Source organism: Zeus faber (genome assembly GCF_960531495.2).
Source record: "Zeus faber genome assembly, chromosome: 6".
Classification (NCBI taxonomy): domain Eukaryota; kingdom Metazoa; phylum Chordata; class Actinopteri; order Zeiformes; family Zeidae; genus Zeus; species Zeus faber.
In genome coordinates, this window is record NC_137201.1 from 32821096 (window position 1) to 32835523 (window position 14428).

The 14428-nt window shown below is 44.3% G+C and overlaps 1 protein-coding gene across 1 annotated transcript; it reads right to left on the reverse strand.

The window, feature by feature from the left end:
* Positions 1-140: 140 nt before the first annotated feature.
* map2k1 (mitogen-activated protein kinase kinase 1) lies at positions 141-11173 on the reverse strand. Its single transcript, XM_080001980.1, has 11 exons — positions 10866-11173; positions 4524-4734; positions 3885-4031; positions 3704-3781; positions 3301-3352; positions 2514-2638; positions 1415-1616; positions 928-992; positions 727-785; positions 484-529; positions 141-401 (listed from the first exon to the last, which is right to left on the reverse strand). Exons 1-11 carry the CDS (start codon positions 10946-10948, stop codon positions 288-290), a joined length of 1182 nt encoding a protein of 393 aa, XP_079858106.1. The 5' UTR covers positions 10949-11173; the 3' UTR covers positions 141-287.
* Between the last annotated feature and the right edge of the window lie 3255 nt (positions 11174-14428).

Sequence of the window (14428 nt, forward strand, 5' to 3'; positions counted from 1 at the left end):
TTTCATTTTAACTGTCATATTTTCACCTTGTTTACAAAGAAATGATCTAAAGGTTTGTAACTGAAACAAAGCAAAACAAGAGTTTAATAGTTTGAAGATGGTCAACATTTGAAAACAATAAAATGGCTTTGAGACAAGAAAGCAGAAGCAGTCTAAAGGGTTGTTTAAGCACTTTTCTTTTTGATCTAAATATACAACTAACTGGGCAGCGTCATAAACGGAGTAAAACTCTCGGTCGTGGGGGGGGTTATGGCACAGGAGCTGATGGGCGTAGCCCGATGGAGGTCTCACACCCCACCACTGTGGGTGGGGGTCACCGGCTGGTTCAGGCCGATGGTGTTGCACAACCAGCCTGCAAAGTCCACCTCCTCCGCCTCGGACTGCCTGATGAAGGAATGGATCTGCAGAGAGGAGAAAGCAGAGTACAGGTGGAGGGGGAGGAGCGGTGCTTTACCTGGGTAAAGGATGGAGGAAAGCACCTACCATCAACTGCTTCAGGTCTGCTCTCTCTGCTGGATTCTTGATTAAACTGGGAAGGAGACATTGAAGGCATCAAATGACTAAATTATACTTGTGAAAACGAGCAGTTCAATTTGCAGCCACTGAGCGGCGGGTTTCTGCTACAACAAGTTGTTGCATGTTTAAAAAAAAAAAATGTTACTCATAGGAAACAGCCAGTTGCATGTTTTTCTGTGTTGCATCAACACTGAACTTATCGTTCCCTACCATTTATTCACAAAATCTTGGAATTCGGAGCCGAATATCCCGGGCAGCTTGGGTGGGGGCTGTTAATGATAGAATATACAGTAAATGCAGTGAACGTTCAGGTAAAAAAGTGATGGCGAAATATGACAACAAGCCTCCACCGCTCACATGATAATCTGAAATCAGCATCGTTCATTCAGCACGGAGGACGTTTCAACAAACCTCGTTCACGATGTAGTCGAGCAGCTCAAAGATGGCCATCGGAGGTCTGCTGTCCGGCCCGTACGCTGACGCACAAGAAACCACTTATATACCGGTTTCAGGACATTTTAACCCATTCTTCAGTTACAAATAGATTATTTTCTGCTATTAGTCTAAACAGGATATTGGATTGTGGCTGCAATTTATGCTGTACCGAATTTGAATACTTGCAATTTCCCTCCGAGGAAATCATAAGAAAATATCATTCCCATCACGTCATTACTTATCTGTGAATAAAATTTGTGAAAATGGTTCTCCACAGACACTAATATGGTTATAGGGTTAATATAACATTTCCTTATATTCAGCCAAAACCCTATTAGTGTCTTCAAATACTATAATCTGCCTATAATATAATCTGTCACCCAGTTGCAAATTGTCGGACAGTTAAAAAAAATATATATTCTAAGTACTGAACAGGCAGAATAAGGTTTTGACCCCCGGCTACCTGGCCGTCCGGGGGGCCGGGGCTTGGCGGAGCACTCGGCCGAGGCGGCGTCGCCCTCCACCGCGAAGCCGAAGATCTGCTCCAGCTCCTTGGCGTTGGGCGGAGGGATGGGGAAGCGTCCGATGGCCATCTCCACCAGCGACAGCCCCATGCTCCAGATGTCCGACTGGACCGAGTAGTGGGTCCCCTGGAGACGCTCCGGCTGCCGTCCAAACAGCATAAGCACGGACATCACATCATCATATCTGCAGCTAAGACTTTACAAATCATCTCGAGGGATCTCCAACTTCCAGGCTCTTTGTCGTTCTTTCCAGTAATAAGATGCTGGAAACCAGTCTTCCCAGTTCAGTGTCAATATGAGGGACCTTTAAAACTAACCGGTCCTGTGATCTGGGGTCCTGATTATTCGTTTTTTACTAGTTCTCTATCTAAAATGTCATATATCCAGGCAGTTTTGAGAGCAAGGCCTTGCATTGGAAATGAATATGCAGTTTCAATCAACAAGTTAAAGGATCGGGTATCCATTTTTAGCGAGTGCTTCTCTTTTGTGCGTAAATGCAGTCCAATGGGGCAAACGTAAAATCTCCTTTTCAAAAATGGAAAGCTCACAACATAATCGGCCCTCTTTTTTTTTTTTGCATTTTATCAGGTTTTTCAGGGTCGCACTGGCTGTTTTGCAAGTCAGCAAACCAGCTCTTTTGGCTACACCCACACAGCACTTTTAGCACAGTGAGAAGCAGCTTCTCATCAGTGAAAACATGGTTGAGCTCTGAACAGTTATACATGATGGAAAACAACATTTTAATTTTTAATCCCTGGGATGGAGAGTAGCAAACCTGTCTTTTCGACAGTGACTTTCCCACTTCTCCAAAAAAAACCTCCCAGTGGTGAGTGCGACGGTTGTCCTGCGCAATGAATTGAATAAAAGCAGGTAAACTGTGGCTTCGGGTGGAGGAGGCAAGATGGTGGATATCTATTTTCGCTCATAACACCTTACCTCAATTTCTTTATTGAAATTTTAGTTTGTGGGAAAAGTTGAAGATAATCGCGTCAATAATGTTTCAAAGATGAATGCAAACTGCTGCACACGTGGACTCACAGACATGTAGGAGCGAGTTCCCACGAAGGAGTTGGCCATGGAGTCGATGAGCTGCCCGCTGACGCCGAAGTCGCACAGCTTGATCTCCCCGCGGGAGTTCACCAGCACGTTGGAGGGCTTGACATCTGAAAAGCACAGACGGGCGGCGCTCTGGGGCGGGGAAGCTCTCACGCCGCCGCGCGGGCCGGGAGAGCCGTCGCCGTGGCAACCGGCTCTCATCGCCACACGCGGTGAGCCGGAGCCGCTTTCCGTGCGCGTTTCTATTTTGTAAAAGTTCAGCTTCGAGGATTCACGGTGGATGTTCTATCAGTGAAGTCAAGTATCAACTTTATCAAGTCTGGATAATCTTATTCTAGATTCCGATCGAAGTTTTAACTCATGTTAAGAAAGTGACCAGAACAGCATTCCTGCTGTGCTTCCGGGCCCAGAAAGAACCTGAACCGCCCACTCAGTCGCTTGGACTCCTGTGATGCACCTTTTCGCCGGAACTTCCTAAAAAGTCCTTTGAGCGACTTCAGCTTATTCAGAATTCCGCAGCGAGACTTTGAATAAAAAACAAGACAGCGAGGGCTCATCGCTCCAAACGTCGGTCACATGGCACTGGCTCCCGGTTTCCCTGCAGAGCGGGTTTTAACAACCCCTCACCGGAACACAGCGCTTCGGACCGGCCTACGTGACAGCCTCACAGGTCTCCTCACCGGGAGACCTCAATGTTTTATCTCTAAAAACGGTTCACGGAAAGCACAGTGAGAGAAAGCGTCTTTGTGGGAGCAGAGAAGGTTCTCACCTCGGTGCATTATCTTGTGTTTCTCTCTCAGGTAGGACAGCCCTTTAATGACCTGGAAGGACAAACATCACGTCTCAGCCCAATAAACAACGCTGCGGCATCGCCCGAGCGGGTGATAGAGCTGGAGACATTTACAGCACGAACCTCCAGTGGGAGATGACTTCTACAAACAAGACTGAATCTCAAGGAATCCTTTTAGATGGATGATGGGTTTCGTCATTTATTCGACTCCGCCAACAAAAACAGTTCCTTCGGGATTCTGTTGGCCAACCAGCTACCAGCCCGTATATTATGTTTTACCGTACATCACCACCGGTGGAATGACCATCGTCCAATCAGATTACTTTCATCTCATCTGCGCTATGTTGTGATGCATTGTGGGAGGTGCGAGCAGGAAACCCACGGCGATGCTGACTTTGCCCAGGATTTGCTCCGGGATCTTTCCGGCCTTCTTCAGTGATTGATCCAGAGAGCCGCCGTCCTAAACCCAGCAGGGAACAAAGAAAAGGGACAATCCACTCAGTGACAAAGTAAGAGCTGCAGCACACGGGGGCCGCCAGGGGGCCGCCGGGGTGGAGCCTCACCATGTGCTCCATGCAGATACTGATCTCTCCGTCGCTGTAGAAAGCGCCGTAGAATCCCACGATGTACGGAGAGTTGCACTCGTGCAGAACCTGCAGCTCCCTGATGATCTGGTTCCTGATCGCCGGTTTAATCTCCAGGTGGATGAGCTACAGGAAGAACACACGAAGGAAGTTAAATCACTTTCATCCAAATGGTGGCACTAATCAAGTTGGAACTTTGAGATCTTTAAAAAATGTTTAATTATTTGTTTTTTGTTATATGGCATGTCCTCTTTCATTATGTTTATAGTCTTTCCAATGTGTGGGAAGCAAATACTACTAAGCAGGCATAAGGGATACATTTTAATTTGAATTGTGTACCAGATAGAATCCGGCTCCATTAACCTTTCTAAGTGTGGCAACATTTCTTTCCGAGAGGGAAAGCCAGAGCTTAACGCTTTCCGATTCCTGTTCTCCCAACAGTGGGATCTGCTCCGATCCGAGCGGACGCAGGTAGGCCTCCCCCCGTCCAGGCTCCGAGCGGCAGCACCGCCAACTGTTACGCAATCACCCGGACGCGCGGCGTGCTCGTTCCGCCTCAGAGGGTTTCTCAGCGAGGAGGGAAACCGGCGACGCCGGCGAAAAACCGTCTGCGTTTACCTTCCGGGCCATGATGAGGCCGGACGGGCGGTGGGAGACCTTGAAGACCACGCCCCCGTTCCCGGCGCCGAGCTCGCAGATCTTCTCGAAGTCGTCGTCCTTCAGCTCGCCCACTTTCTGCTTCTGGGTCAGGAAGGCCTCCAGGCGCTTCCGCTGCTGCTCGTCCAGCTCCAGCTCCTCCAGCTTCTTCTGCAGAGCCTCCAGGTTGGTTCTGAGGGTGGAGGAGGAGAGGAAGAGGAGATACATTTTTGTTCATATATCCCACGCCACTGTGACACTGGCTCTGCTGTTCTGCCATGAGAGACACTGAGTCCGACTATTTATTCACAATTAATATTATTATTATTATCAATATTATTATTATTATCATCATTATTATTATTATTATTATTTACATTACATTACATTTAGTCATTGATCAGACGCTTTTATCCAAAGCGACTTACAATTGTTCAAACACCGACGGACGCAGCCATCAGGAGCAATTAGGGGTTAAGTGTCTTGCTCAAGGACACTACAGCATGCTAGCAGGAGGAGCCTGGGATCCAACCAGCAACCATTAGATCACTAGACCACCAGCTCTACCGCCTGAGCTACCACCCCCCCAATAATATTATTATTATTATTATTATTATTATTATTATTGTTATTATTGTTATTATTATTATTATTATTATTTATAAGAGTTGACAGAAAAGGATCCTCATGGATGGAAGCATTAAAGCCTCGCAGGAGCCTGAGCTGCGTCTTCCTTCCAAATCGCAGGGAAGCAGCGAGTTCCTCAGAGAGACGAGGCCTCTATCCCGCTGCTGTTGTCATAGCGATGAGTTTCCTCCAGAAGCTTTTTGTGTGAATGAACTCCTCTGACACGCCGCTCAAGCGCTGTTCTTCTCCTTGTCCTCCAGTGAGGCACAACACGCTGGTATTTACCGATCACTGGGTCGTGTGACCAAAGGACTAAAGGGTCAAGGAGCCGTTTAAAACCTTCAAATGGGATCTCCAGGTGATGTGACGCAAAGCCCTGTGCCCGGCGCTCACACAAACACATCCTCACACGGACACATTGATGTGGGCGCAAGTTCCCCGGAAATATTTGGAAGGAGCCGAGTGTGGTTTTAAAGTGTTCTACCGAGTGGAGTCTATCTGTTGAATCCAGCCCCGAATGAACCCTCAGGCCATTGCGCCATTGATGACGGTCATTTAGTCAGTTAATTGGGTGGTGTAATTATCACATTCATTTGTAAAAGCCCAAGACGTGAGACGTGTTTTTTAGATTGGCCAAATGTGATCATAAAGACAAGACGCTGAAAAGAAACCCAAGGCTCATGGAAAAAAGCAGAGTTGGATTCCGTCTTCCAAACGAATAACCTTCCACACACGTGAACGTACGCCGCAGTATTTGCATCTTTTTCACTGTTTCTACTTCGTCACGACTCGCTGCACGCTGCCGGTCCAGGCTCCTTCAGCCAGCGCAGGGTTAAGTGCTGCTTTTCGCTGCTATTTGCTGCTCTGTGCTGGCAGTGGCTGCATATCCATGGCGACGGTGCCGGGCTCGAGGGGGGACGCGGGGGCGGGCGAGGGCGTTTTGTCAAACTGGAGGGGGAGACGTGGACACTCCACGCAGCGTGGGAGGCTCCAGAGAGGACGCCGCTCGGCCCTCCAGTGTTCCACCAACACAAAGCCCAAGGACACAAAGACCAGCATCCCTGCAACTCAAAGCTCAGAGGGAAGAAGACAAATCCTACGTTCAACAGCTTAACTGCACTTTAATTCATAGCATAAATAATAACAACAATAACGATAGTAATAATAATAATTAATAATTGTTAATAATTATTCAATAATAAGTTAACTGTTATTATTATTTAAGTAGTACAAATAAATAAACATTTGAATGATTATGATTATTATGATTATTATGATGATTGTTTCTTTTCTTGTTTCTTGTTTCTATTATTATGAGTAGGATGATGATGATAATGATGACGATGATTATTATTATTAAAGCAAACAGCCCAGGTGCTCTATGTGGTTGAGAGGAGTTGAGCAGTAACAGGCGGTGTTCAGGTCCTGATTTGGGTTCCTGTTTCCTGGTGCGTTATCAATACCAGTGCTATTAACTTATTTTTAACCAATAATGGAGAGCACCGTTTGGAAATGTCTCGGTTTGGAGAGTCTACTGTGAGTCTTTATCAATCAATTAATAAGGTAAAAAAAAATGTCGGGATTGAGAAATGACGGCGTGTGATGATGGTGTGGGTTGTATTATTAGTATTAATTGAAATTGCTCGGGAAAATTTCTCAGAATCTTTAGTTCTAAAACTATCTGAAACAGCACAACGGCAGAAGCTCCGAAACACGTTTCATGTCTCGTTTGAACCAGAACGTCACACACATCTCGTGGTTCAACTTTCATCCAAATCGATCCACATACGGAGCAAAAATGAGTGAAAAACCGACCAAATTTGACCCAAATCACACTTGTGGTCGTGACTCACCAACACGCCAAACTATCTCCAACAGAGCTAAAACTATCTGGAACACAACAAAGACAGAAGCTACGAAGGTTGGGCGTGCGTCACCGACATGCCAATGTTGGAAAACAAATGGAAATGAGATGAGGTTTACAGTGGCACGCTTTGTGACGTCATCATACTATTTACTATAAATGTACAGGTTCTGATTCAGAATGTTTATTGGCACCGTGTCCAGTGTGTAGTCGCTCTGTAGTGGTTAGAGATTACAAACTAGGGGTCTGTGTATATATGTTTATGTACCTTTTTACCTGGTAGATGTCTGTGGATCTGTTCGATTGATATTTTATCTCTTTGGTCCCCATTACATGGACAGAAAAATACAAAAAAACCTGAATCCACAGAAACTTGTGACCGCGTTGATTTGCGAGTGAGTGATGCGTTCAAGATCCAGAGAGGAGTCTGAAAAATTGAAGCCGTGATATGGTAATTACTCACAGAAATACCACAACGTTTTTCGTATTTCATGGAAACGTAACTTATTGAAAATGTAATCCATGGAAAGAAGTCGCCACTAATATTACATAAGGTAGACCACCTTCATCTCTGTAAATACGTAAACCTGCATAAATACGTCATAATTGACGCACACAAGACAAAACGTCACCTTCCGTCACTGAGACAACAAGGTAAGTTATGACAAGGTTTGGTTTAAAGTAAAAAGTAGTAGAAGTAGTAAAAACTAAACTTTTTTTAAAGAAATGTCATGTTTTAGCAGTTTCCTACAGCTAAACGTAGCAAACTATTGACAAGTTCTTCCATATAATCTCATGACAAATTAATGTTAAAGTCACATAAATGTTGTCTGCATTACAATAAAGACAAGTAATCTATTAAACTGAATTTTCCAATTGTAGATTCTTGACAGAAAAAAATACAACAAAGTACTAATTTTAGCTAAGATTTATTTATTGATTTATTGTGTTTATGAAATAATATGTATTTATTATTATTGTCATGTAAAGTAATTACAAAGTTTGTTTTGGTTATTGTTCCAGATGCGGAAAAATTGCTGGAAGTCTAAGACAACAAAGAATAAATTGTCCAAAAATCCAGTCCTCAAGGTCAGTCACAATATTCTTAAAGAAAGGGCAAAAGAAAAATACTTTGAAAAAAACACTAATGAGAGAACTTTCAATATAAGTGTCAATTCACCATATCTGTACGTGTTAAGGGGCTCATTTCACCAGAATGAGAAATAAACAGTGTGCTGCTATGAGTTTAACAGCAGTTCTTAAAAACAAGACCGTGAACGTTTGCACATGGACACAAAATTACCGAGATGATGTTTTGATCAAAGGAAATAATCTTTATCAGGATATGAAAAGGTCTGGTAGAATAAATGATAATGTTGTAGGAAGAGATTATATTGCAATAACAGAATTGCCAACAAGACATCTAACATTCCAAATAACGAATGCTGAGCCGTTTACTGGTTGTATTGGTGTAGATCACTATGACTCTGCGTTGAATATTATAGCTATGCCATTTGATAGAGCAATTAATAAATCACTGTTAAATAATAATGATGCATGTTTATCAACTATTTCTGGTTATACACGTGCAATCCCGAGAACTGTAATGTATATCTAACACAACACAACTGAACTGGACCCTGTGTATTGCTGCCTACAGCTTTATTTATGTTATTATTATTATTATTATTATTATTATTATTATTATTATTATTTACTATTATTATTATTATTATAATTATAATTATAATTATTATTATCTTTATTCTTTCATATCCCTCTGGAGTTGAATAAGGTATCTATCTATCTATACATCTATACATCTATACATCTATCTATCTATCTACAATATCTGCTCAATAACACCTAATTTAGGGAATCATATGAACCACGCTATGAACTAAATATTCCTATATTCACACCCACACACACACTCTCTCTCCTGCTCAGCGTGTTCCAGCCTGAGCGGCAGCAGAGGAATGCACTGAACTCCATGATGTGAAGAGGAAGAAGCCCTGCCCTGCTCTTATGTAAAACCAAATACTCGTAATTCCTACGAAATCGGAATGTTTCTCAATATGAGTCTGAGTCTGATGTGGCTGAGGGTTGTTTCAGCTTTCAGCCGTAAATAAAGTTATTAACGACAATATGTTGCCTCATGATTTAAAGCACTTTAAGTAGAAAACTGTAAAATGTCATGTTACCTGTTGACCTAGAAATCGACTCATTCCTTCCTTTAAGATCGTAGGTGTTTATTGGTGTTTATTGGTGTTTATTGGTGTGATTGGTGTTATTGGTGGAACTGCTGCAGCCTCCTGAAGAGCGAGCTTCGCTTTTCCCTTTGAGCTGAGATCTCAGATGTGTCACAACAGTATAACTCTTGTGTTATGTTTCAATGTTTAACCGACGAATACTGCCTGGGCCAGAAATGGCCGCGGCTATAAAAGTCACCTCAACATGGTGAGATATGCATATTTAACCTCTTTAAAAAAAAAGTCATTATTTCGAATGATCACCACGTCACTGACTATCATTACAAACTTGACCAGAAATTTCACTTTTTCTGTCCACATTGGACAGGTTCCCCTCGATATGCTGCCATGTTTTTAGTATCTTACACGTGTGGTGTTTGTCTGGCACCTGATGTGGGGCAGATTCGGCACAACAACGACCATCATGAGCGGCTGCCCCGGCGACCTCGACGTGACGACGACCAATATGACTCACATGTAAACAGCGCTATGAATAACTACATCTCATTTGTTTTGATAACAGCACATTTGAATGGATCCATAAAGCTGCGCGGTCCAGAATGACGCCCTCCGCTGCCCGCGTAGCCAACGGTTCAAAGGCAGACGGGATGCCCTGCGGTGACAGTGTGGTGCGGTGCCGTGGGCCCCCGGGAGCCTCCCGACGGTGTTCCGACCCACGCCCTCCCCCCCCCCGAGCTGCACGAGGGCTTTGTGACCACGCTGGCTTTCCCTTCCGTCGGCATCGCCTCTTTCAACCCGCGCCTTCTTTTGTCCTTCATCGGAGGACGATTCATTTCACTTCCCGGTTATGATCGGATGCGGTCAGACCTGCCCCAAGCTTCCAAACGGGGACGCAAAGTGCTTATAGACATGAACAAAAGCATCAAGATCAGCAATACCTCTGCGTAGAAGTTCATGATCCCAAATTAGGCAAAGTCGCTGAAATAAGTATGTAAACCAGCGTTTTAGTGATGATAAATCCAAGGGACAATACAAGGGTTTTAAAATCACTGTTACTGTGGTGATTCTATCTGTCTGTCTTGTCTATCTGTCTGTCTGTCTGTCTGTCTGTCTATCTATCTATCGGTCTGTCTGTCTGTCTGTCTGTGTGTCTGAGTGTGTCTGTCTGTCTGTCTATCTATCAATCGGTCTGTCTGTCTGTTTGTCCGTCTATCTATCTATCAGTCTGTCTGTCTGTCCATCCGTCCATCCGTCCATCTGTCTGGGACGTCCATCCACCCATCCATCTACCTATCTTCATGTCTGTCTGTCTGTCTGACAATCTTTCTCTCTCTCTCTCACGCTATCTCGCCCCCCCCCCCCCCCCCACACACACACACACAGACAGACAGACAGAGTAATGAAAAGAAAGTTGTTTTATTTATTTATCAGACAGACAGAACCAATGTAATAATAACAATAATAATAATAACAATAATAATAATAATACCTATAATAATAATAATAATAATAATAATAATAATAATAATAATACCTATAATAATAATAATAATAATAATAATAATAATAATAATAATAATAATAATAATAATAATAATAATAATAATAAAATGCACTCACTCTGTGGCTCCGGTGCCGTTGACCGTGTTTCCATCGGGGATTGGGTTGAGCTGGATCGGCTCCGGTTTCCTTCTCTTCTGCATGATGATGTGGAATCAGAGCAAAGTGAGCACCGGGCTGCTCCGGCTCCCCGCCTCCGGTCGTGTGGACCGGACCTTCCTGTCAAGTGGACCGGACCCGGACCGCGCTGCTCTCCGGCTCCCTGCCTCCTGTCAAGTGGACCGGAGCCAGACCTCCTGTCGGGTGGACCGGACCCGGACCGCGCTGCTCTCGGATGAAGATCGGAGGACGCGACGTTCCCGCTTCATGGACTTGACGTCTTCCGGACAGCATGGCTGGACCGCGGGGACGCACGACCTCTGGTGGCGGCTGCCGGTATTTCAATTCAATGTAACTAAATTCAATTCAATAATTAAATTAAATTGAATCCAAATCGATTCAATAATTAAATACAATTCAAAAGGGTTTATTGGCATGGGGGAAATGGAAATCAAAAATGTATAATGTCAGAAAAAAAAACAGAAAAATATAAATGTTGCAGTCAAAAACAATATATACAAATGAGTGAGGGTAACCTCAAATAAAAATAGAGAAATGTAAGCATTGCTGTCAAAAATATATGGTAGCACAGAATAGATTACTTTACGACCTCTAATCGTGACTGATAGTATTACTACTACTACTACTATTACTACTAATAATAATAACAATAAGGATAATAATAATATTAATAATAATAATAACCGTTATTCGTGTCTCACTTTCATACACAACGTGGAACTCAAAATGCTTTACATTATTAGAATTCAACCAAACAGTGATAATAACAAACCTTACAAGCAAAATCCATTTAATAAGAATCAGTAAAGTAATCATGCGGGAGGAGGAAGGAAGACAAGGACCCTTGGTGGTGAAATGAGGAAGTACAGGAGAGCATAGAGCAGAAGAGGTTGGCGGAGAAGAAATGGGATTCTCAGAGAGATGAAGAAATTAGACAGGAGTACAAGCGGCGCAAGGAGAAGAGAGAAGTGGCAAAGGCAAAGGAAAAGGCATACGACGAGTTGTATGAGAGGTTGGACAGTAAGGAAGGAGAAAAGGACTTGTACCGATTGGCAAGACAAAGGGACCAAGCTGGGAAGGATGTACAGCAGGTTAAGGGTGATGAAGGATAATGATGGGAATGTGCTGACTAGTGAGGAGGGTGTGGTGAGAAGGTGGAAGGAGTACTTTGAGGAGCTGATGAGTGAAGAAAATGAGAGGGAGAGAAGAGTGGATGATGTGGGGATAGTGGATCAAGAAGTGCAGCAAATTAACAAGGATGAGGTGAGAACAGCATTAAAGAAGGTGAGTGGAAAGGCAGTTGGCCCAGATGCCAACCCTGGGGAAGCATGGAAATGTTCAGGTGAGATGGCAGTGGCCTTCCTAACAAGACTGTTTGACACCATCCTGGAAAGGGACAGGATGCCAGAGGAGTGGAGAAGAAGTGTACTGGTGCCCATCTTCAAGAATAAGGGAGACGTACAGAGCTGCAGTAACTACAGGGGAATAAAGTTGATCAGCCACGGCATGAAGCCATGGGAAAGGGTAGTGGAGGCCAGGTTAAGAGGAGAGGTGGGGATCAGCGAGCAGCAGTATGGTTTCATGCCAGGAAAAAGTACTACAGATGACATGTTTGCTTTATGAACGCTGATGGAAAAGTACAGGGAAGGCCAGAAGGAGTTGCACTGCGTCTTTGTGGATTTAGAGAAAGCGTATGATAGGGTGCCGAGAGAGGAAGTGTGGTACTGCATGAGGAAGTCGGGGGTGGCAGAGAAGTAGGTAAGAGTGGTACAGGATATGTATGAGGGCAGTCAGACAGTAGTAAGGTGTGCAGTAGGCGTGACCAAGGCATCAAAGTGGAGGTGGGACTGCATCAAGGATCAGCTCTGAGCACTTTGTTGTTTGCAGTGGTGATGGTTAACAGATGAAATCAGGCAGGAGTCTCTGTGGACTATGATGTTCGCGGATGACCTTGTGATCTGTAGTGAGAGTGGGGAGCAGGTGGAGGAGAGCCTGGAGAAGTGGAGGCAGCATTAGAGAGAAGAGCAATGAAAGTCAGCAGGAGTAAAACACAATACATGTGCCTGAATGGGAGGGAGGGCGGCGAAAAGCTGAGAATGCAAGGAGTGGAGGTGGAGAAGGCGAATGAGTTCAAGTACTTGCTGTCGACTATCCAAAGCAGCAGAGAGTGCGGGGGAGAGGTGAAGAAGACAGTACAGGCAGGGTGGAGCGGGTGGAGAAGAATGTCCGGAGTGATCAGTGACAGAAGGGTTCCAGCCAGAGTGAAGGGGAAGGTGTACAGGACGGTAGTGAGAGCAGCCATGTTGTACGGTTTAGAGGCGGTGGCACCGACTAAAAGGCAGGTGGATGAAGTGGAGGTGGCAGAGTTGAGGATGTGGAGGTTTTCATTGGGAGGGACAAGGATGGACAGGATTAAGAACGAGGACATTAGAGGGACAGCTCAGGTTGGACAGTTTGGTGGAACAGGGAGAGAGGCCAGACTGAGATGGTTTGGACACGTGTGGAGAAGAGATGAGAGTTACATTGGGAGGAGGAGGCTGAGGGTGGAGCTGCCAGGCAAGAGGAAAAGAGGAAGCCAAAGAGAAGCTTGATGGAGGTGCTGAGGGAGGACATGCAGGCGGGTGGTGTCAGGGAGGTAGATGCGCAGAGCAGGAGGTGTTGGAGGCAGATGATCCGCTGTGGCCACCCCTAACGGGAGCAGCCCAAAGAAGAAGGAGATAATATAATAATCCACCAATCTATAAATCAATTTAGACCTTGAAGGATCATGATCGTTCCTCAGCGAATAATTTTAAATCACAATTTTTCTTAAATTCTTGGTCAACAAATACTCGTCTTGAACCTCTCAAATAATCCTACAATAACCCTCACAATATTTATTTTTAGGGGGCAATTCAATGGATCAAGATTAGCAAAACTTTATCATTTTCCTTCCTCAGCAGAGTATTTGAATTATTGGCCTTGAATTGACACTATGAAATCAATCAATTCTCAAGTAATTGTCAACTCTCAACAAATAATTATCTCAGATTCCTATATGACATCTAGTGGTGAGTGCTGGTATTACAAAGTGACAGTTAGTGGTGAGTGCTGGTATTACTAATGGTGGGGACGGGTTTAAGTAGTCTGGTGAGGGGCGGGTTTTTAATGGTTGCAGTGGCTGACTGGATAGAGAAAGCCTGCAGTGCTGTAGAGGTTGCTGGTTCTATTCCAGGTTTATCCTATACATACATGTAACAGAGTGCCTGTGGCCCATGCAAGTGCAGCACAGAGCTGTTTGCTGTTTCCTCGTTGGGCCACAAAGAGAAAAGTGATTCGTACCGACAGGTTGCAAGAAGGTCTTGTGTTCCGTGTGCGATAGAATCAAACAGTTATGATGCAGCCTACTTTAAAAAAATACTGTATAGTTAATACTTTAGCCTGCTTTAAAACAGTCTGAGCCACCGCTTCCCGCTAAAATCCATTGCAAACCATATGCTGGTCTTTAAGTCACGGGTTCTCCA

Excerpts from the sequence above, each read along its gene's own strand:
- map2k1 (XM_080001980.1), bottom strand. The coding sequence starts at position 10,948 with ATGCAGAAGAGAAGGAAACCGGAGCCGATCCAGCTCAACCCAATCCCC. Across the intron at positions 1,617-2,513 it reads GAACTCGCTCCTACATGTCT|CCGGAGCGTCTCCAGGGGAC; the intron begins GTGAGTCCACGT and ends TTTGGACGGCAG. Across the intron at positions 530-726 it reads CAAGATTTTGTGAATAAATG|TTTAATCAAGAATCCAGCAG; the intron begins GTAGGGAACGAT and ends TCTCCTTCCCAG.